The sequence below is a fragment of the Haliotis rufescens genome, unplaced genomic scaffold, assembly GCF_023055435.1.
Source record: "Haliotis rufescens isolate VD_foot unplaced genomic scaffold, xgHalRufe1.0.p SCAF_52, whole genome shotgun sequence".
NCBI lineage: Eukaryota > Metazoa > Mollusca > Gastropoda > Lepetellida > Haliotidae > Haliotis > Haliotis rufescens.
Window position 1 is genome coordinate 2,840,287 of NW_025964246.1, and position 24,535 is coordinate 2,864,821.

General features: G+C 40.9%; 1 protein-coding gene across 1 annotated transcript in view; it reads left to right on the plus strand.

Annotated features, from left to right (window-relative positions):
• Nucleotides 1-22,374, plus strand: part of LOC124152127 (importin subunit alpha-4-like) — a 29,004-nt gene extending 6,630 nt beyond the window's left edge. Inside the window, exons 3-14 of the mRNA XM_046524899.2 lie at nucleotides 2,570-2,733; nucleotides 4,259-4,354; nucleotides 4,558-4,643; nucleotides 5,056-5,142; nucleotides 5,917-6,131; nucleotides 7,040-7,171; nucleotides 8,623-8,751; nucleotides 10,298-10,402; nucleotides 11,676-11,747; nucleotides 12,483-12,645; nucleotides 13,460-13,551; nucleotides 15,846-22,374. Of these exons, the coding sequence (XP_046380855.1) occupies nucleotides 2,570-2,733; nucleotides 4,259-4,354; nucleotides 4,558-4,643; nucleotides 5,056-5,142; nucleotides 5,917-6,131; nucleotides 7,040-7,171; nucleotides 8,623-8,751; nucleotides 10,298-10,402; nucleotides 11,676-11,747; nucleotides 12,483-12,645; nucleotides 13,460-13,551; nucleotides 15,846-15,938 (1,434 nt within the window). The 3' untranslated portion in view covers nucleotides 15,939-22,374. The remainder of the gene's footprint in view (nucleotides 1-2,569; nucleotides 2,734-4,258; nucleotides 4,355-4,557; nucleotides 4,644-5,055; nucleotides 5,143-5,916; nucleotides 6,132-7,039; nucleotides 7,172-8,622; nucleotides 8,752-10,297; nucleotides 10,403-11,675; nucleotides 11,748-12,482; nucleotides 12,646-13,459; nucleotides 13,552-15,845) is intronic.
• Nucleotides 22,375-24,535: the final 2,161 nt, after the last annotated feature.

Consider the following 24,535-nt stretch of genomic DNA (forward strand, 5'->3'; position numbering starts at 1 on the left):
CCACCTGTCAAGGTCATTCACACATTTAAGGACATGTTAACGATATAACTATAGTGACAGGGTACTTATTGTTACAAAGTTGTTCAGTATTTGGTTTCACCAAACTGGATGTGATGTGTGAGATCCTTATTAGGCTAGTAGGAGGCATGGTGCTTTCTGATTAGTCTTTTTCTGTAGTAAGCAGTTATGACCTTGTGGCCTTGAGGAACTGGTTGGGTATTTTGGTATTCTGTTTTGACAAATATTTACAATCTCCAGTTTCTTCTAGCATGTCGTTACTGTGGCTTAACATGTATGTATCAATTTGTACAAGAGCACTGCCAGAAGGCAGCGTTAGAAATTGGCACTAGTCCTATAATCCTTGCCAAACTGCCAAATAGTTAAGGTATCATAATGACTAATAGAAATTTGCCATTTTAAAGGGTTTTGCTGCATATTATCATCATAAGGACTAGTGGACCAAAAATGTTACTTTCTACTAATGAGAAGGCTATCATGGTTTTAATTTATGCACGAAATGTGTAATTGTTTCAATCATTAAAACTATTTGTAGCATGCATGTAGCTGTTGACTTTTCTATGCTGACTTTCTGCACTTAGTTTTGTTTCAAATGGACAACGCATTATAGATATGAGCATCAAGCTTCAGAATCTGCATAATGCTTTGACATCTTCCTAAACCTTTAAGGTGAATGAATGACTGTGGACTCATACACCAATTTTTTTTAGGTAAATCACTGAGGTAAATTTTCATGAATATGATGCCACAGGTTTGTGACATGGCAGAGCCGGGTCAGCGGTAGAAACTAACAGTTTCAGTCCACTGGTCCTTATAATAACATATATTTATGGTGCCTTAATAGTCAGTCGGGGGCACGGGTGGCCCAGTCGTCTAAGGTGCCGCGTGTTGCTGTGCAGAGTTGCGTCCCTTGGGCACGCCAGAAACCTATGATTGTGGGTTCGAATCCCGGTTCGCCCCGATTATGTTTCTAGGTTTGTCAGCAACCTGTGCTTGTGGGTTTCAACGAAGTGGTAATCGTTTTAGACCTGCATCACTTTGGGCTTTCCTCCCACATTAAGCTGACACGCTGTGATGTAACTGGAATAATGTTAAAAGCGGCGTTAAATCCAACTCACTCACTACCTAATAGTCAGTCCTACAGACCCTGAAACAAATGTATCCAATACAGCCCATGCAAGTCTATAATGTTTGGCAATCTAGATTACTGAAGAAAGTCTCTGGGCTCCTTTTTATTATATTTTATAACTATAATTTGACAACTGTTTTTTCTGTAGAATGGGTTTATTTCAGAGAGTACATGATAGCCTAGTACCTTAACTATTTGGCAGTTTGGCAAGGACTGCAGGAATAGTGCCAATTTCTAACGCTGAGGGAAGTTCCATGTTAATGACGTTGTGATTTATATCATAGGTATATCACTATGTTCAGGGCTTGATTTAAGAAACTTGATACAACTCCACCAGGTGCATGTTGACATGAAAACCTAGTTGCACCTGACGAAACCATGTTGCACCTGGTCCCATAAAGTTATCAAAGTTGAAACATAGATAAATAAATCGGTCTAAATGAGTAAAATCTTACATCTCTGAAGTCGCTCAGGAATTAGTTATGTAATATGGTTAATAAAGCTTGAGGGGCGGTCGGGTAGCCTAGTGGTTAAAGCGTTCGCTCGTCACGCTGAAGACCCGGGTTCGATTCCCGACATGGGTACAATGTGTGAAGCCCATTTCTGGTGTCCCCTACCGTGATATTGCTGGAATATTGCTAAAAGCGGCGTAAAACCATACTCACTCACTAATAAAGCTTGAGGTAATGAGTGTTAAAAGATCAATGTTGTGTAAGGTTATTTAGGAAATATAAGATAGCTACGCGAAGAACAATGAAGCATGAAGCGTGGTTTATTTCACGATAAAACATTGTTCTACCATGACCTCATTTCTGGAGATTTGATCATGCGCTCGCAACTTGATGAAGTCATTATTTGGACGACGTTTTTTGAGAGGGATGTGACTAGTGAGTTGTTCGCCATAGATGTGGCTGGACAGCGCAGATGAACGCAATGGCCGAACGATCACACCCAAAAGTGGGAGAGATATGACAATCAGTATTGGGAGAAAAGGTGCAGAAAAGGTTTGATGTGAAAATTGTGAGAATACGAAAGTTACCCCCTCTGTAGTTAAAATGGAGTACTCCCGACTTTGCGGAGGTCAGATTCTATTCAGGGAGACATTAATATTTAAATATGGGTACATGTTTTTAAAGCTTGTACAATTTTTTGACATCCTTAAAACATGTAAAAAGGCTGTACTAAATGTTGATATCTCAAATAAGAAATAAACGACTTGTGGTCATTGTTTATCTTTATAATAAAACTCTGCAGGAAGAATAAACCACTTGAGGCTGCACCCCTCATGGTTTATATTCTCCCTGCAGTATTTTTTTGTACGATAAACCGCGACCACGAGTTGTTTATTTCTTAAGGTAAAGTTAGTCAGAATTTGTAAAAATAAATTTCACATGACCACTGATGACAATTAACTTGTTTCAGAATAAACGTGATCAGCATGTCCTGAAAAGGAGGAACGTCCCTGCTCAAGATAGTACAGATTCGGATGATAATGAGAAACCTACGAGCCAGTCCCTACAAACAATTGTGTTGAATGCTTCAAGTCCCGATACAACTGTTCAACTTAGCGCTGTGCAGGCTGCAAGGTAGGCAAGCAACAAAGCTTCAAAAGTGGATGGTTCCTTGATGGTTAAGGCATTAGCCTGGCGTGCTGAAGACATTTGAGGCGATGCTGGGTCTGAGGGGGTCACCAGCACCACATGATCGTCAACAGCATGTAGATTTATGTTATCAGGTGGTCAAGCTCTTGGACTGCGTAAATTGCATAACAATGTATCCTGATTGAGGTGTTGAATGACACTCAATGACTCACTGAACACCTTGATTCAACTGCATGATTCGACTGCAGATTGGAATATTTCTGCTCTAGCTTAAGATCAGGGATTTCTCTAGGGTTCCAAACTGAAGTTACCTGGCAAACAAATTGGGAAACAGTCATTATTTTGATAAATTGTATTGTCTTTTATTATTGTATATTAACGATAAATTTGAAATTATGTAAAACTTTAACTTTAAAGCTTCTTCCACTTTATTGGTCTTTATAAGTCCCCTCTAGAAAGCCACTACATTAGTTATAAGAACTATACAGTAAATATGTAGACATTAAATTTTAACCTCTTAAAAGTTGGTAATTTTCACTGACTGGAGACTTTGGTCCGAATATCGGCCTCTGAGCAGGTCTTGATAATTCACTGCAGTGCTCCAGGTTAATTTTCAACCATATGGGCACAGTGCTGCTCGTTCTATATCAGAACTGACGAGTACCAGAAAAATGTTATCAAACCAATAAGTACTGTACTGCTAATGTCTTGAATTCACAAGTACTGTTATGATATGGCACCATCATCAGTCAAAGACCTTTTGTTGTACATTTGGATTTTGGTGCCAAACTTGCGTAAACATAACCGAGACGAGAGAGTTCAAGTGCATTGTTAAAAGCCAATGACAATGAAGGCTTGGGAGGAAATCTATTTAAGCAGAAGGTAATGCACGATACGGTGAACAAAAGTTTATAATTTTTTAAGAACATTTATGAGAAAAAAATAGACAAGGTGTGGTAACAATTAATGATGAGAGCTTATAGTATTGTTCGCCCATGTGTTTGATATGGTTGTAATTTGCAATCCGTACAATACGCTGATACAGCATCTGTATGAAGCAAAGTCTCTGTACTCACTCACTCCACTGTTATTACTTGATCCTTCTGGATGGTTGTGAGCAAGTGAGTTTGGTTTAACACGGCTGTTAACATTATTCCAGTTATATCGCGGCGTGTCAGCTTAATGTCGGAGGAAAGCCCGCAGTGATGTAGGTCTCAGACATTTTTCACTTTGGTAAACCCACGAGCACGGGTATGGTGCTGACAAACCTAGAAATATAATCCCGGTAAACTGGGATTCGAACCCACAATCATAGGTTTCTGGCATGCCCGAGGGATGCAACTCTGCACAGCAAATCGCGGCGCCTTAGATGACTGGGCCACCTGTGTCCCCTCTGGATGGTTGTGAGTTTTCCCAGCGGAGGAAGATGCATTTGTATATTTGCATGTCAAATGTTCGTCAGGTCGTTTTCTTGTTTTTCCTACCTGTAATGTCTTTCTGTGGTTTTCAGAAAACTTCTCTCAAGTGATCGAAACCCTCCTATTGATGATTTAATAGCCTCCGGAATCCTGCCTATTCTAGTGGACTGTTTGCTGAAAGATGACAAGTAAGTGCTCTCATTGGTTCATGAGAGGTTGTGGATGTGTGGGTTTAAGGCTTAGCTGATTGACGACATGCTGAAAAGTGTTCAGTCCAAAATGTGAATACATTTTCAGAAATGTTTTTAAAATCCATTGTGTTTTTATGTTGAAGCATTATTCCTGAATTATTACAGCAAGATTTGACATTGGAAACTGATTTCCTTTTCAGTCCTTCCTTACAGTTTGAAGCTGCGTGGGCATTGACTAACATCGCCTCTGGGACGTCCCAGCAGACACAGGCAGTGGTTGGAGCAGGTCAGTGTGCGAGGCAAACATCTTCATGTTTCAAATACCCTGTAAAGGTCTGGGGTAGAATTGGTCTTCAGCAGCCCATGCTTGTTTAGAGGCGACTAATGGGATCAGGTGGTCAGGCTTGCTTGTCATCGTATCCCAGTTGTTTGTATTGATGCTCTTGATATCAATGGCTGGATTGTCTGGTCCAGTCTTGGTTATTTACAGACCGCCGACATATATCTTGAATATTGGTTTGTCTGGTCCAGGCTTGAGGGCGACATAAAACATAAATAAAAAAAAAGACCATCATTACTGGTGTGCAAAAAGATAGGAACTTCAAACATTATTTATCAACATAGTAACTAAGATTTATGAATGTGTGTGTGAGAATTTTACCCATTTAATCAATGCTTGACTCTGCTGTTGTTTTCAGGAGCGGTACCACTCTTTCTTCGTCTTCTTCATAGTCAGCACCAAAACGTTTGCGAACAGGCAGTCTGGGCATTAGGAAATATTATTGGTATGTCACATCACCACATTGCTTTCATGTTCTTTTGTACCATGGTTCATGTAACTCGGTGGGGACATTGTGGTTGACTACGTCGCCAGTACCCCAGCAGTACCCCAGCAGCACCCAAGCAGTACCCCAGCAGCACCCAAGCAGTACCCCAGCGTGTTGTACGAGGAGACTCTTTAGACTCTTTAGATGTGGAGGGCGGTCGGGTAGCCTAGTGGTTAAAGCGTTTGCTCGTCACGCCGAAGACCCGGGTTTGATTCCCGACATGGGTACAATGTGTGAAGCCCATTTCTGGTGTCCCCCGCTGTGATATTGCTGGAATATTGCTAGAAGTGGCGTAAAAGCTCACTCACTCACTCACTCACTCACTCACTCACTCACTCACTCGGCCACGTCATACCAAAAGACGTTAAAAGATGGTACTTGTTGTTACCCTGTCTGGTGCTCGGCATTAAGAGGCTAAACAAGGACTGGTCGGCTCGGAGTCAGTATACTGTGTCTGAGTGGGGTATTCATGTTAAACTGTGGCATGGTATCTCAGTGAGCTAGCACTATAAATTGGCATCAGTCCGGACTAGTACAAGCAGCCACAAACACACACACGTGCATGCACGTCGCTATATAAGTGCAATAATCTTGGACGCGGCGTTAAACCCCATTTCACCTCACCTCACCTCACTCACTCACTCACTCACTCACTCACTCACTCACTCACTCACTCACTCACTCACTCACTCACTCACTCACTCACTCACATGTCTACTCCATCTGTTTCAGGTGATGGCCCTCAGTGCAGAGACTATGTGATAAGTTTAGGGGCAGTTGCCCCTCTTCTCGAGTTCATCAACCCCAATATCCCCCTCCCCTTCCTGCGGAACGTCGCCTGGGTCATAGTGAACTTGTGTAGGAACAAGGAGCCACCACCACCTGTAGACACCATTCAAGAAATTCTCCCTGCACTCTGTCAGCTAATCCACCATACAGACGTTAATGTAAGTATACTCATCTTTGTAGCCCCATTGCAATATTTTCACCAGTCTCAGATGAAGCCTCTGGTGGGCTTTTCTGAAACCATTGACAGTCTATAACTTTAGCCAATAGTCCGAGCTCCCAGTCTGGTAACATATTTATTCAGTGCAATAAGTTCAGCTATTACTCTGTATAAGACCCTAAAATCTACTAAAAATGATGCAGAGAGCAATGGTTGGGCTTGTGCTAGGAGAATTGCACAGATTGCATTGAATATTTTCTTTTGAAAATATAACAGGAATTTCTACAAGGAAGTAACCTTTTGATCACGATAGCAACATCCAGAAAAGCAATTTGAAGTAATCTAAATAATGAACACGGTATTCATGCTGTTTTAGAACATATAAGGGATATCAGGTGGACAGATTCATAATTCCTAGGTTCTAAGATTTTTATGTAAACATGAATTGCTTTAAGAATATCGCTTACATGAGCCTTGAAATTACATGGAGATTTTCAATTTGCTGTGAGAGGGCTAATGGAGTGTTATGTCACACGTGTTAGTGGACAATACGGACACAGTTGGTCCAGTCGTCTTAGATGCTGTGCTGATTTGCATCCCTTTGGTATGCCAGGAACTATTATCACGGGTTAGAATCACAGTTTGCCTAGATTATGCTTCTAGGTTTGTCACCACCATACCGATGCTCGTGGGTTTCACCGAAGTGTTAAACGTCTGAAACCTGCATCAGTTCAGGTTTTCCTCCCATATTTAGCTGACACGCCATGATGTAACTGGAATACTGTTCAAAACGGCCTTGAACCCAACTCACAATACCACTTTGTCAATCAAGCAACAAAAATATACATGTGAATTTTGAGGTTCAGCTACAATCATTGAACCTTTTGTCATAATTCCCGTTTGTTTCAGATTCTGGTGGACACAGTATGGGCGTTGTCATATTTGACAGATGGGGGCAACGACCAGATTCAGATGGTCATAGATTCGGGTGTGGTTCCTTTCCTTGTTCCCCTGCTTAGCCATCAGGATGTTAAAGTTCAGGTGAGACAGGTCTTGAGACTGCACATGGTATTTCGGTGATGGATGTGTAACAGGGGAACTTGTACGCCTGTGATGCCATGCTTGTCTTAAGAGGCGACCAATTGGATCGGGTGGTCAGACTCGCTGACTTGGTTGATGCATGTCATTGTATCCTAGTTGTGTGTATCGATGTTCATGATATCAATCACTGGATTATCTGGCCCAGACTTGATAACCAATGAAGGATAGGGATGTCTATCAATTGGTTGTCTGGTCTAGATTTAGTTATTTACAGACTGCAGTCATATTGCTAGGATATTGCTGAGTGCATCATTAAACAGCAAAACCAAACAAGAAAGGCTGTAAAGTAGTAACTTAATACTGTTTTATACTGTTTGAATTGAAGTGGAAAGCAAAATACCATATTTGCTAGGTGCTTTGAAAATTGACAAAATTGTCCAGAATTAGGTCACTCATTGGTTTAAAAATACCTAGTAGACTACACCTAAGTCAAGTAAAGTTGTAATCAATACCCCAAGAAAACTTCAAATACTCAAATTGAATGATATCAGGTAAGTAAATGCTCAATAGCTTGAAAACATGTGAAGATCCGGGGTAGAATAGGCCTTCAGCAACCCATACTTGCTGTAACAGGCTACTAGGCTTGAGGAAAGAGGCGACTATTGGGATCGGGTGGTCAGGCTTGCTGACTTGGTTGATGCATGTCATCGTATCCCAGTTGTGTGTATTGGTGCTCATGATATCAATCACTGGATTGTCCGGTCCATACTTGATTATTTACAGACCGCCGTCATATAGCTGGAATATTGCTGAGTGCAGTGTTAAACAACAAACAAACAAGACTATAGCTTGAAAAATATCTGGAGCCCTGTTGTATGGGTACTGATTTGCATTTCTGAATGCTTGGCATCACTTGCCACCTGTATTGATCCAGGTACTACAGACTACTGTCAGAAAGGTGTAGTACCATGAATACAGGAATGGAACTTGACCAAGAATGTAGGCTATACCCCTAAATGTTTGAAATTTTACTTGCTCTTGGGACCCGTGAAGATTCCGGGGTAGAATAGGTCTTCAGCAACCCATACTTGCCGTAAAAGGCAACTATGCTTGTTTTAAAAGGCGACTAACGGGATCGGGTGGTCAGGCTCGCTGACTTGGTTGATGCATGTCATCGATCCCAATTGCGTGGATCGCTGCTCATGTTGTCAATCACTGGATTGTCTGGTCCAGACATGATTATTTTACAGACCGCCGTCATATTGCTGGAATATTGCTGAGTGCGGCGTTAAACAACAAACAAACAAACAAACTTGCTCTTGGGTTATCTTTAACACTAGCAAAGTTTGTCTGGGCTAGTGGGCTCATGCTAGTGTTCGTCTGTCACTGATGTTGGTGACTGGTGATCAAGACCATGTGTAATTGACAGTGAATTGTCTTTCTGTTGACAGACTGCAGCATTGAGGGCTGTGGGTAACATTGTCACTGGCACTGACGAACAGACACAGGTGGTGCTAAACTGTGACGCACTTACACACTTTCCTTCTCTCTTGTCACATCCAAAAGAAAAAATAAACAAGGTAAGATATCACAAACAGATCTCTTATCCAAGCTGGTGACAGATTTGCATGTTGTCATGGTAGTAGTAGAGGGGCAGACACCATTGCAAGCCATTTCGGACTCGTCGCTTACCGTATTCGACGTAATAAGCGCCCAGGGCGTTCTCAAAATTAGAAATATAGGGCTCTTATTAGAATGTAATTTTTGTTGTTTATGCTGACAGCCTGAAATGATACAAAAGAATAGTATTTGCATATTATACACGACAGATATTTAATATATCCAGAATTTAATTGCCCATTATTAAGGGTGCATATAACACACGAGTATGAATTATACACGAATAAATGTCTTGTGTGCATTGAGTAATCGGAATGGGTACTAAATGGATTGTTCATCAGCCAATATATTAGCAAATATCGCCGTGGGCGCTTATTACGTAGAATACGGTGTGTAACATTGCTAGATTTGGGAGAAAACAACTTGTCTCCCTAAGTTTTCTCTAGTCTCGGACTCAAGGACTAGTGGCTGTGTCTCTTCCTGTAGTATTGCAGTACAAGGTGGTTGGGAAATTACGATTGACAACGCTGGCAAAGGTTTTACAACACTGTATTCAGTGTGATTTGATTAAAATTATTATTACCGTATTCGACGTAATAAGAACCCAGGGCGCTCTCAAAATTAGAAATAGGGGGCTCTTATCAGTGAAAAAATAGACAGACACAGGTTCTTCATATACACTTGTATTCAAAATCCGACTGCCAACACAATACACCTCCTGCACCCACACAGGTTGTCACTCAACTGCCTGCCTAGAGCAAACCAAGATGGCCACCGTAAAGTCATTCTCAAATCAGTTTCGTATTCGAGGGGAAGTTTCGTATCCACACATTAACAATTAGAATATAATTTTAGTGAGAAAAAAACCGTAAAAAATGAGTTCAAAGATCATAAATTTTGTGGTTTATGCTGACAGCCTGAAATGATACAAAAGAAAAATCTGTGCGTATTATACATGACACATATTTTCCAGAATTTAATTGCCCATAATTAAGGGTGCATATAACACACGAATAAATAAATCCTGTGTACATTGATCAATCGGAAGGGGTGCTAATTGGGATTGTTCACTAACCAATATATTAACAAATATCGCTGTGGGCGCTTATTGGAGTGGGGTGCTTATTACGTCGAATACGGTATGTAAAATTCATGATAATCTGTCCCATGAAAGTGTTCTTAAATCTTTAAGAATTAATCACTTTATTGCAGAACATTATTGTCTGTTTGCTTGTCATTGCCTCTTACAATGTCGCTGCGAATAGCTGCAAAATGCTGATGTGGCATTAAGCAATAATCACTCCCTCCCTCACTTTCAATCTCATAAGAAAACCTGGCGACATGATTGTTCTTGTACTCTTACTTTTGATTGTATTTTGCTAAAATTTGATGAAACATACATAAAGGGTTCACACGTTACTATTATTGTTTGTGCATAGATCTGTATTGAGATTTAGATGATATGGCATTTGGTATGAAGTTCATGTGGCATTATCTGTTTTGCAGGAAGCTGTGTGGTTCTTGTCAAATATCACAGCTGGAAACCAACAGCAGGTGCAGGCTGTGATAGATGCAGGGCTAATACCTCTCATCATCCACCATTTAAACAGGGTAAGTCCGGACTGGAGGCTCAGTATTGTCGGGGCACGGGTGGCCCAGTCGTCTAAGGTGCCATGATTTGCTGTGCAAAGTTGCATCCCTTAGGCACTCCAGAAACCTATGATTGTGGGTTCGAATCCCGGTTCACCCCGATTATGTTTCTAGGTTTGTCAGCACCATACCCGTGCTCGTGGGTTTCACCGAAGTGGTAAACGTCTGAGACCTGCATCACTTTGGGCTTTCCTCCCACATTAAGCTGACACGCCATGATATAACTGGAATACTGTTAAAAGCGGTGTTAAACCAAACTCACTCACTCTCTCAGTATTGTGGATTTTCTTCTATTATCTGGGTGACTTGTAGCCCACAGGTTCTGCTTTTCATTGTGCAGAGTTGTGTCCCTTAGATGACAGATCTCTAAGATGTGCATGACTTAGGGCTTTCCTCCCACATTAAGCTGACACGCCGCGTTATAACTGGAATACTGTTAAAAGCGGCTTTAAACCCAACTCACTCACTCACTCACTCACCATGCAGAGTTGTGTTCCTTAGATGACTTTAGGCTTTCCTCCCACAATCATCTGAAACTTTTTGATATCACAAATAATGTTCTAAGCAACATTAAACTTTATGATGTCACATTGAACCCAAATATTTGGGATTATTTGTTTACCAAACTTTTGACCCGTAAAGATCAGTGGTAGAATAGGTCTTCAGCAACCCATACTTGCCATAAAAGGCGACTATGCTTGTCGTTAGAGGCGAGTGGGGATTGGTTGGTCAGGCTTGCTGAGTTGGTTGATGCATGTCATCGTATCCCAATTGCATGGATCGATTCTCATGATGTCAATCACAGGATTGTCTTGTCCAGACTTGAGTATTTACAGACCGCCGTCACATAGCTGGAATATTGTTGAGTGAGGCGTTAAACAACAAACCAACCAAACTTTTGTTTGTCTGAATTTATTTATTATTAGTCATGTTAGTGGGTCATAGTGCTGATGGTTTTGTGTTTCTAATATGAAAGTGTCTGTATACCAGAGGGCATTGTAAAATCAAGACATGTTTAGGCAGTTGTAAAGTGGTTGACAATGTTTATTGAACCTGTAAGGAATGTCGAAGTTTCACATCCATGAGCAAAATATATTTTTATCTGTGATCTTGTATCAATCCCATACTGTGTCAAAATCTTTATTGAAGGATATGAATTGAATGAGAAGATTTTAGACATAAAGAAATCTATACCACCAGAATTGAACTGACTTGCTTCCATGCTTTATTTCAGGGTGAATTTCAGACTCAGAAGGAAGCAGCCTGGGCAATCAGCAATTTAACTATAAGTGGTAGGAAAGAACAGGTGAGTTCTTAAACAGCACTCCTGTAAAGAAGGGGTTGGAATCGGTCTTCAGCAACCCTTGTCCTAAGGTGAGGTGAAATTTGGGTTTAATGTCGCGTCAAAGATTATTGCACTTACATAGCGACGTGCATGCACGTGTGTGTGTGGCTGCTTGTACTCATCTTCCAGAGGCAAGTGAGTTTACTGACTATAAAAGTCCAGTTTCCACCCTTGCCGAACTAGGCTGGAATTAAAGTCTGTTGGTATGATGTGACCGGGGATTGAACCCCAGACCTTCTGCTCTCCAGGCGGACGCTCGTCCTCTAGACCACGGAGGCGGTCGCCTTGTTATAAGAGTTGACTATAGGGATCAGGTGGTCAGGCTTGCTGTCTTGCTTGATGCTTGTCATTGTATTCCAACTGGGTGGATTGTTTGGTCCAGACTCGATTACATACTGACCGCCGTCATATGGCTGTAATACTGCTCGGTGCAGCTTTAAGATAGAAAAAATCTTCAGCAGCGCTCTTCAGAAGTTAACGGGGTCACATGATCTCTAAGGTTTTCTGCAGTCCATGTATTTATGGAATCCCTTGACACTTAAACCATGTAAATCCCTCCTGACTAGTCGTGTTTTGGTGTTGCTAGGAATATTTGACAACAAGAATTGATTTTGAAATGATCATCTTTTGTTATCCTGTGTTATATTTCATGCAATAGTTGCTCCTATTTTGAATCTAATGTTCCTCCGTTTTCAGGTATCATATGTAGTACAACAAGGCGTTATACCGCCGTTCTGTAATCTTCTGGGGGTCAAGGACACTCAAGTTGTCAATGTCGTCCTTGATGGTATCAACAACATCCTGAAGATGGCAGGAGATGACCTGGAATCAATCAACCAGATGATAGAAGAATGTGGCGGTAAAAACTTACTTGCATTAAGAGTGATCTCCCTCTTCGATAGTACTTGTATTGAAAGCTGGTATAATCTGTATTACCGTATTCAACGTAATAAGCGCCCAGGGCGCTCTCAAACCTAGAAATAGGGGGCTCTTATTAGAATAATATTTTGGTGAAAAAAAACAGAGTTAAAAGATAAATTTTGTGGTTTATGCTGACAGCCTGAATACGACAGATATATTTTTCCAGAATTAATTTGCCCATAATTAAGGGTGCATATAACACACAAGTGCGTATTATACGCGAATAAATAAGTCTTGTGTACATTGATCAATCTGAAGGGGTGCTAATTGGGTTTTTTCACTAGCCAATATGTTAGCAAATATCGCCATGGGCGCTTATTACGACGAATACGGTAGATCTGAAATAGAGATTTGATTAAGTGTGATCTAGCTTTTTGATGCTACTTATATTTAAAGCTGGTATAATCTGTATTAGATCTGAATAGAGACTTGAATAAGAGTGATCTACCTTTTTGATAGTACATATATTGAAAGCTGGTATAATCTGTATTAGGTCTGAAAGAGAGACTTGACTTTTATGATGAATTGGTTCCTTTGAAATATCAAGATATGTTTGTAATTTTTCTACAATTTGCTGTTTTGTGAAATTCTGCTGTGATTATGTTGATTAGGAACAAAACACAAGAAAAACAAATGCAGCAGCTTGTGGTCAGTTTTGTAAAGGGTGCTATAAGTACTGTCTGAAACACTTGACTATGTTTACTGGGTTGTGTATGATACATGAAGGTTTATGAAGAATGTTTCTGTTTCAGGCTTAGACAAAATTGAAAGTCTACAGAATCACGAAAACGAAGAAATTTACAAACTTGCCTATGAAATTATTGATCACTACTTTTCTGGTGATGTGAGTATACGTTTTATTTAGTATTTCTGATGGTGACTTTTGAGGTGTTCCAACAGGGCTTATTATCTGGTTGGGCATACTCAGTGACTTCATGGATGTCCCTGCGCCCTGTTGGCATGGATCATTTGCTTGTAATATCAATCACTGGATTGTCTGGTTCAGACTTGATTATTTACAGGCCAGCATAATATGCCTGTAATGTTGCTGCTGCTGCTGCTGCTGCTGCTGGGGGCGGTCGGGTAGCCTAGTGGTTCAAGCGTTCGCTCGTCACCCCGAAGACCCGGGTTCGATTCCCGACATGGGTACAGTGTGTGCAGCCAAATTCTGGTGTCCCCCTCCGTGATATTGCTGGAATATTGCTAAAAGTGGCGTAAAACCATACTCACTCACTGTAATGTTGCTGCATGCTGCTTTGACAACAACTACAACAAGAAACAATATTCTTCCTTCGTCATGAGTTGTTTCCGGCTCTGTAGGAAATATGTGTCAGGACAGTCCATACTTTTATGGTCCTATGAAATAGAGACCCAAGTGGTCCACTCGACCACATGATGTGTAGGGTCCACTCCACCACAAGTGTGTAGGGTCCTCTCGACCACAAGTGTGTAGGGTCCACTCCACCACTGGCATGTAGGGTCCACTCCACCACTGGCATGTAGGGTCCACTCCACCACAAGTGTGTAGGGTCCACTCGACTACAGGTGTGTCGGGTCCACTCCACCACTGGCATGTAGGGTCCACTCCACCACAAGTGTGTAGGGTCCACTCGACTACAGGTGTGTCGGGTCCACTCCACCACTGGCATGTAGGGTCCACTCCACCACAAGTGTGTAGGGTCCACTCGACTACAGGTGTGTCGGGTCCACTCCACCACTGGCATGTAGGGTCCTCTCCACCACAAGTGTGTAGGGTCCACTCGACTACAGGTGTGTCGGGTCCACTCCACCACAAGTGTGTAGGTCCACTCGACTACAGGTGTGTCGGGTCAACTCCACTACAGATGTGTAGGGTCCTCTCGACCACAAGTGTGTCGGGTCCACTCCTCCAAAAGTGTGTAGGGTCCACTCGACTACAGGTGTGTCGGGTCCCGACATGGGTACAGTGTGTGCAGCCAAATTCTGGTGTCCCCCTCCGTGATATTGCTGGAATATTGCTAAAAGTGGCGTAAAACCATACTCACTCACTGTAATGTTGCTGCATGCTGCTTTGACAACAACTACAACAAGAAACAATATTCTTCCTTCGTCATGAGTTGTTTCCAGCTCTGCAGGAAATATGTGTCAGGACAGTCCCTACTTTTATGGTCCTATGAAATGGAGACCCAAGTGGTCACTTTTGACCTGGCCATACCCTGGCAGCTTGGATTATGTGTCGGGTCCACTCGACCACAAGTGTGTAGGGTCCACTCCACCATAAGTGTGAAGGGTCCTCTCGACCACAAGTGAGTCGGGTCCACTCCACCACAAGAGTGTAGGGTCCACTTGACTACAGGTGTGTCGGGTCCACTCCACAACAAGTGTGTAGGGTCCTCTCCACTACAAATGTGTAGGGTCCTCTCGACCACAAGTGTACAGGGTCCTCTCCACTACAGATGTGTAGGGTCCTCTCGACCATCAGTCTGTAGGGTCCTCTCCACTACAGATCTGTAGGGTCCTCTCGACCATAAGTGTGTAGGGTCCTTTCCACTACAGATGTGTAGGGTCCTCTCGACCACGTGTAGGGTCCTCTCGACCACGTGTAGGGACCACTCGACCACGTGTAGGGACCACTCGACCACGTGTAGGGTCCACTCGACCACATGATGTGTAGGGTCCACTCTACCACATGATGTGTAGGGTCCACTTGACCACATGATATGTCGGGTCCACTCGACCACAGGTGTGCTTGGTCCACCAAATCACAGGTGTTTTTGCCCTGCCCAGCTGAAACATTATGGACTACAGCTATAAACAACATTTCACTCCCTGTTACTGTCTCAAGGCGGCGTTTTAACCCATTCATGCTGTAAGTAGGCGACTATGCTTGTCGTAAGAGGCGACAAACGGGATCGGGGGTCAGGCTTGCTGACTTGTTTGATGCATGTCATCGTATCCTAATTGCGTAGATCAATGCTCATGATGTCAATCACTGGATTGTCTGGTCCAGACTCAATTATTTACAGACCGCTGTCATATAGCTGGAATGTTGCTGAGTGAGGCGTTAAACAACAAACAAACAAACAAACAAACAGCTTGCATGTTTTTTCTGAATAACTTTAATTCCTGTTGACTCGTGACTTCCTTTACCTGTTATAGATTGAAGAGGAGGCGTTACTCCCCCAAGCATCAAACGAAGGATACCAGTTTGACCCTAATGCACAGATTCCATCGGAAGGATTCAAGTTTTGACCACAGCTGAAGACACTAATTAAATTGTTGCCATATTAGATGTTGTGGCGCCATCTGTGCCACGGCTGATCCAAGTTGGAAGTCCTGCCAGCAAACAAACGTTTCACCCTGGCAATCCAAAAACTTGACCCAGTGTAATTGATGTGGATGAAGAAATGTTCTGTTTCCATCACATCAGCACCCCCAGAATAAGTCGCCATAGCGGGAATGAGGTCAAGGACGTGTAGGCAAAGGTGCCCGAAGATGCTGATGAGCCCATCTGGAAACTGGCGACTCCCATGGAGACTCTAATCTATTTGAATTCCCTTAGAAATACGAGTGAAAGAAAACTGATTTCGCCGGGGAGAAATGTTTTCGGGGCATGAATTGCATGCATGACAAGACGTTGTTTGTGGTCCCTACAGACTACGTATATGAAGGAGCTTCTTATGTATTCATCCTTGACTTGAGATGAAAATAATAAGTTGATCACTGATTATGATTTCTACAGAATATTTGAATTCAACCTAAGACTGCCTACCTACCATATACCTTCATGCGATGTAACAAGCATCCACCAGGTTTAGCTTGTCAACCGGAACTAAAGGACCTTTTAGTGTGCCAAGTAAGTTTGGAGACATTTTGGCAGTAATTCACAACCATGGATAATTTTGCTCAATGCTATTGTATATCAGTGTTGGAACTGTCTCTCTGCAGTGTGGTACTGTCCATGTTATGCAAGAAAAACGAGAAACACATTTATGACCGAACTCTTGGACCCTGTGTTAGGTTATAAGATATTTCCTGAAGCGCCCTGTTCACTTCTTGTAGAACTGCCTTTCGGTGCACTGAGCCCAATTTTGAAGCATGTCCACAGTTGCTGACGACGTAGTGATGATGATTCTCACTGCACATTTGAGGACAGACTTTGAATCGAGACGAGGTGGATCCTACAGGAATCAAATTTGAATTAACTGATTTGATCTGACATTTATTTAAATGTATTCTAAGTATTGTCTCTATCCTTGGGCGTGTCTTGTAACATTTCTACTGTGTCTCTTATCGTTTAGTTCGTAGTCTGGATATATTTGTTTTTCGGTCATGGCTGTTTGTAACAAAGTATTAACTTATGAAATTGCATTGTGCCTTAGGACTTTTCTAAATTGGAAGTGTTAAAGTTCATTAATTTTTCTACCAAATTACTTGTATTTAATTACTCGATGTTGTTTTTCTGTCAGGTTTCCACATTATTTTGACACAGACATATCATTCCAGTTTTGTTGATACTGACTTACAGCCACACTGTTAAAATCAAAGCTTAATGGAAAGGTAGTTTGACCTGCATTTCGAATTATTGAGGGCTTCCATTACACACAAAAAAAAGCTATTTTGTTTGCAGCGATTTGTCAACTATGGGTTTTGGTCAGCTGAGATTTTGGAGAATTAGTTTGATATGTGAATAAAATAAGTACCTGTTATGTTGTTTTGTAAAGTGGTTTCTGTTAATTGTGAAATATTAATTCATGTTTGTTTTTAGGGGTGTAGTTGTTGATTTTTATTTGGATAAAAACCAAAGACCAGTATAGGAAGTTACCCACTTATTAGTAACACTTTTGGTTTTAGAAAAAAATATTGTTCGGATACATCTGACTGCTATTTAATGGAAATGGCTCTGTAGGTGGGAAAGTCCTCATGTGGATTTAAAAAAGCATTTGTGAACTCAGTGATGACATGAAGAGAAGAATACTGTGATACGCTTGTAAAGATAAACTGAAAGCAGGGTCACAGTGATATAATGACAATCGGAGCCTTAGCATTCCCTAGGGCGAACCATCGGATTTGTACTTTTTCAAACTATACGTCGGATGGTATGTCAATGTTTTTTAATATGTAATCTTAAAAAGAAGTCCGCTTGAGTTTGTAACATAATTGATCGAAATATCGATCCAGTTGTCAGTTGGGCTCTTGGGCCTGACAGGCAATCAGAGGCAGTTATTAAAGACTGATCTAGATTTATCTCTGCCAAGACTGGGCTAGGAAGAGGTAACAGTATGGCACTGTTCTGTTTTTAGTACAATGTTTTTACAGATTAAAACATGATCTGAATGTTGATTTATTGAATCCTCTACAGAGAATTAGGTATAGTGAAAGGATACTGCCATGGGTTGAGGCCATGTGTCAAGTGGTCTGTCCTCCGTGACAAATATTACCAGTGTTATCAGCCACATTGCCAATGACAACTGTCATTGTGAAGATTGGAGATGTCCCAAGTCAAGTTTATTTGATGCTGAGACTTGTAACTTGTTGGGATGAGGAGCATGATTTCATGTAGACTTCTTATGATTGCGCTAATAACTATTGTTTCTTGTGTCCGCTGGCATGAGTGTCTTCTCTGAGGTCGCAGTGTTTTTCACCCGTTCTTTCCACCATGCTTGTTTTCCTCAAGGATAGGTAAATAACCATTATTCAATATCGTAGGGACCTGTTTATTATTTTCGAGGTGACCCTTTAATTCCACGCTGTTTTGTTTTGTCGACACAGCGGTTCAGAAAATTAAGCATCATATGCTTCGACATGATCAAAAAAGAAACAAGACACAAACTTTTTCTTTTGACCATATATTGTAGTTCCTATGTTTTTTTTAAATTAACCAACTGAGGCTTTCAATATGCTTTACGGATATTAGACAATTGATAACCAAATTAATGCATACTTAATCAATTGGATGTATTTATTCTTTTCACATTGTGGACATAATGAATATTTTTTAAGAATTTTTCTTTTTCTTGATTTTTTTTATTTTAAAAAGAGTGTTGTAGATGTTGAAGAAATGGTCACAACCTCAAAAGTGTTAATACCCTTCATTCACAGGCTTTAATTTTGTTCAAACCATACTATTAAGAAAGTATTCTCTAAGTTGTGGGATCTTGCAATATCAAATACGAATACCCCACATGTTCAGGGTTCTTTAGACATGCTGACTACTTTCATTTATCTCTTTGTATGAAAAATAACATTGAGTTACAAAAAGCCAAGTTATTCTAGAATTGCTTTATTTAGTCCATGATGTTGAGCTGTATTCAATAACTAAATCATGTTTCATCAATAATGTACAATTCTCTGTTTATCTGTTCACAAGGCCCAGGGATTATCACGGTTCCAAACAAACTCTCCTTTGCAGATAAAATAGAGAAAAAAACCAAAATTTTGTTCAAAATTGGCACTTTCTTAAAAGTCCTTTATTCTTACATTCATCTCGAATTTAATATTTCATTCAATGCAGAAATGGTAAAACTGAACAAGTCTCTTATGTATTGGTTCTGTTGTCATTGAATTGAAAGTCGCCACTGTTAAAGTCATGAAATTTGTTATTACGTAATAACATAAATTGGCAATATTTTATTCCAATTTGGGAATTTTTACTGAAAATCGCTGTAGACCTGGGGCCAAATATTGACCTCTTAGCAGGTCTAGATGAATCCTTGACGTCTATTTACAAGGTGATAAATGACCGTATTACAAGGCGTGTGATAATTACCGTATTACACAGTGAAAATGAGCAATAGGAAATGTCCGATTTTGAAGATTGTTATACAACAATTAGATTTGTTGAGTCACTTTCCAGTGTAAATATGATGGGAACAATGCATACAAGGAGTTGTCCAGAAAAACGACAGACGAGGACACATTTGGAAGGGTAGAATATGGCATGTTCTGTACACAAAAACTTATTTTCACGTTGTGAATATGCCTTGTACATTGTGTGCTGTTGTGTCTGTCACTTGTCCTCTTTCATAATATATGCCAGGTAGTAAGAGACCTATCCTTAACATCAGGGCTGGCATGTTGAGTTAGGGGAAGTTTCAGTGAAACTGAATTATTATTTTATAATGAATCAAAATAATTTTGTAAATGTACTTAAGACATCTGGCAGTCAAAATGGCTAGGATATTTACGCATTGTGTTTTTCTTAAATATATTGCCAAAGTTTTGTGAAATTGTTGACATGACCAAATTGATATGGTTTAATTTTTCTCAAATGTCTCTGTTGTGGTAAATGTATCCTTTGGATACAAGGGGTTCTTGTACGAGGCAACCAAATGAATTGGGTGGTCAGGCTCTGTGTGACTTGGTTGATTGCGTGCCATTGTACCCTAACTGCATGGAACGCTGCTCACATTATTGATCACCGGATATTTAGAGACTGCTGTCATATAACTGGAATGTTGCCTAGTGTAGCATTAAAAATGATTTTAAGAAATGAAACATCAATTCAAATTGAGGAATAATCGGCTGTAAACACACTCAACTCTTTTTCCCAAGTGATAAGGGGCAGTCGGGTAGCCTCGTGGTTAAAGCGTTCGCTCGTCACGCCGAAGACCCAGGTTCGATTCCTGACATGGGTACAATGTGTGAAGCCCATTTCTAAAAGCGGCGTAAAACCAAACTCACTTACTCACTCACTCCCAAGTGATACTTGTGTTTTTGGTGGTGTGAACAGCAATTGTGTATATTGCAAATTACTTTTGGTCATGGCATGTGCTGTATCTGGTCTGAACATCTTGGAGTTTGACACTTCTTGTGTTGGTCCAGCCAACCTGCTTGTGATCAGTTGGGCACATTTCAATCACTATTAGCAGGCCCCAGTGATCGAGGATACAGTTTTGCATGTTTCAACATTAAAATCATATCAGTTTGGTCATGCAAGTATTTTCAACTTGGATAGTTTATATCAGGTTGATGTAAATATATCTCATTTTCTGAAGCCAAGAGTTATTTTACCAGAGAAATGAGATTAAGATATGGGAGTTTTGTCCCAAGTAGATGCCAGCAAGATAATTAAGGATAGGTAATGTTCGCTAGTCTCACCCTATTTTGAGATTGGCTACCTTGTTATGCATAACATGTTTTAACAAGTCCATTATACTGATAGTGATTCAATTTGACCTCTTTTGGTGATTGCCATTGGATCATTTCTGAAATGAGACGCTTGCCAAGCAGAACAGCTGCTACTGTGCCATTATGTTGAGATCACAGCCAAACCTAACAGTTTTTTAATATATAAATCATATTTCTAAATACCTGCGATGCTGTATAAGGAGCAGTGGTACAATTATGTTTTTCAAATATTTTCAAAAGCAACTTATAAGGCATGCATGACATTGAAGCCGTGGAACTGAAATTATTATTGAAAAGTTAAAATATATTTAACTTTGTTTGGAAAAATTCTGTTTCTGGCATTTTAGGAAATATATTGAAAGCCTTATATACCTCAACAGATAGAGTAAAAGGGCATTTGATAAGTTTTGTTATGCCTAGTTTGTGTTGCATATCTGTATGGCATTGGCTGAGCCTCCAATATGGCACAGACTGAGAAGTACAACAGCTTGCTGCCACAAGTGTCAAAGCACAGTCTTAAACTCCAGAGGCATATTCTCAAACATTGGGGGTCTTTTGGGGGAGGGCGACAGCTCAAAGCATATATAGTTTTAAACATGTAATAATAAATGCTACCAATTTTGTGTATTTCGTGAGCTGTTCTAAACAGTTAATCTTTTATACTGAATTGTTATGCAGAGAAAGTTGAAAACTCACTGCCTTAATATTTTATTTAAAAGAAATACATTGAAATGGTCCAATGTGTATTATGATGCTATTGCGATTCATGTGCCAGGGGAATCTCTTGTTGACTTGTTAAGTAAAAATATATTCAAAGATTTATTTAAAATGCTGTTAATGAACCCTTTTTCTCATTAACCTCTTCATGAAAACTTGCCCTAGATTGGTCATGTGAGATGAAAATGATATCCCCGTATCATGTCTGATCCACAATATTGTGCAATCCCAAGTCTGTATAACATATTTGCAGTCATAATTATTATTGACAATATATATTATGTATTTGTCCATGGACAAACTAATGTTATCCTTAAGGTCAATCAAATGGTTGCATTAAAGATCAGTTGATCGGCCGCACAAGGTAAAAATATTTGAATATGATGCTGTGTTATGACGGAACTGGCCCTATCTCAGACCAGTTGAAGCTGCAAGGGTTAATGCAGATGGGTTGCTGTCAGTAGAGGATTTTCCCAAGTCAACATACAGATTCCCCTTGCAATTGAGGCTGTTTAAGACACAGCCAAGCCTGGATGAGCCCATGTTGTTGTGTATATGCAAACATACCTTAGGTTCGTTCACCTTAACATAGCCTGAATTATTCAGGCCTCGGGAATACTGCACATGACGAAGCATGGTGCTTCAAGTCTTAGTTTCTCTATGTCTGAATATTCAGGTTCACCTATTGAAAACTCTCCAGGACTTGTCTGCTTTGTAATTATTGAAACATGTTGATTTTTGTTTTCAAAAGTGGTTGCCATAGCTACGTTCAAATGATAGTTGCAAAGGCATCCTTGTACATGTTTAACTTGAAAATAAAAATCAAGTATGAAGAAAGAAATATTTGTTTCCTTGTTTCAAAACCTTGATATCCAGGGTTTGCTTGAAAAGTTCTTGAAGAAAATGATTGAATATTTTTAGCCCATCTCAAGTTAAATTGTTTGATAGCAGTGAAGATCCCGGGTAGAACAGGTCTTCGGCAACCCATGCTTGCTGTTAAAGTCGATTAAGCTTGTCGTTAAGAGGCAACTAACAGGATCGGGTGGTCATGCTCGCCAACTTGGTTGATGCATGTCATCATATCCCAATTGCGTGGATCGATGCACATGATATTGATCACTGGATTGTCTGGTCCAGACTCGATTATTTATAGCTGGAACAATTGATTTAATCCAGTTGACTTGAGTTGCGAGACTGTTTTTCTCAAAAACTTGGAATATTGTGTAAAGAAATTTTGTCAAATCTTCAACAAAACTTGTTCATGACACTGATGATTTTACTCATTTTTTGTTAAAAATCCGTGAGAATAGGTCTTCAGCAAGGCGACTATGCTTGTCTTAAGAGGCGACTAAAGGGATGGGTGGTCAGGCTCGCTGACATGGTTGATGCATGTCATCATATCCCAATTGCGTGGATCGATGCTAATATCGATCACTGGATTGTCAGGTCTAGACTCGATTATTAACAGACCGCCGTCATATAGCTGGAACAGCAAACCAACCAAACCAATTACTTAGAAGTTGACTGATGGCAAAGTAGACACAATTTATTGATAACTTCTTTGATACTGTAAAGGTGACGTTTCAGTACAGATCCTTATACCATTGTCAAGCAACATAAGGATCTATACCGAAACGTCGCCTTTGTCATTTCAAGTTACTTACCTAAAAGTGAATATATACTCTGCAAAAAAAGAGAAACAAAAAGTAGTAATATCGTAAATATCCGACAGTGTTACCGACATCCATACGTACCAAAAATGAATTGGTAATTTCTGTATGGATTGGGGATTGATTTGTGTGGAGAGAATGAGGTACTGCAGAAATTTTATGTCACCGAAACACCAAGTGAGGCACCGTTTTCGCGCTGAGGTGAAACGGGGTTAACGTCGCGTCCAAGATTATTGCACTTATATAGCGACGTACATGCAGGTGTGTGTGGCTGCTTGTACTAGTCCGGACTGATGCCGATTTATAGTGCTAGCACACTGACATACCATGCCGCAGTTTAACATGAATACCCCACTCAGACACAGTATACTGACTCCGAGCCGACCAGTCCTTGTTTTAGCCCCTTAATGCCGAGCGCCAGACAGGGTAACAACAAGTACCATCTTTTAACGTCTTTGGTATGACGCGGCCGGGGATCGAACCCTGGACCTTCCACTCTCTGGGAGGACGCTCTACCACTAGACCACGGAGGCGGTCTGTTGACGCCCTGAAGGTATCACCAGTTCTAGGTGTCATTTGACGGACCTACATCATCGGCAGCGACGTCAATGGTGTCAAGGTCAAAGAGTGTGGCCAAAACTGCGTATGGCCACAAGTTTGGTTTATTGACGAGTCACGTTTTATGCTTCGCAGAAGGTAGACATCGTGTTTAGTATGGAATCTTATGGACAAATTTGGCGGTGGTAGTGTGATGATGTTGGCGGCCATCTCATACACTGGTAGAACAGACTTGGTGCAAGTTCTGGGAAATTTAACGGCACAACGTTACACGAATGAGATTATTCGTCCTTCTCATGCAACAAGCGAACATCACTTTTCATCGGGCGGTCGGGTAGCCTAGTGGTTAAAGCGTTCGCTCGTCACGCCGAAGACCCGGGTTCGATTCCCGACATGGGTACAATGTGTGAAGCTCATTTCTGGTGTCCCCCGCCGTGATATTGCTGGAATATTGCTAAAAGCGGCGTAAAATCATACTCACTCATTTTCCAGCAAGACAACACCCGACCTCACACCGCAAGACTGACAACAGCCTTTTAAAGGAATCACAACAACCAGGTCCTGCCCTCCAGGTCTCCAGATTTATTTTGGGGATGCACTGGATCAACGACTGCGAGCACGTCCACAACAATCACAGAACCCCCGACGGTTGGCACAAACAATGCTCGCAGAGTGGGTGAACATTCCCCAGGCCATAATTCAGGATCTGACTGCTTCCATGGGACGACGATGCCAGTCAGTTTTGGACTCTAATGATGGCCATACAATATGTTG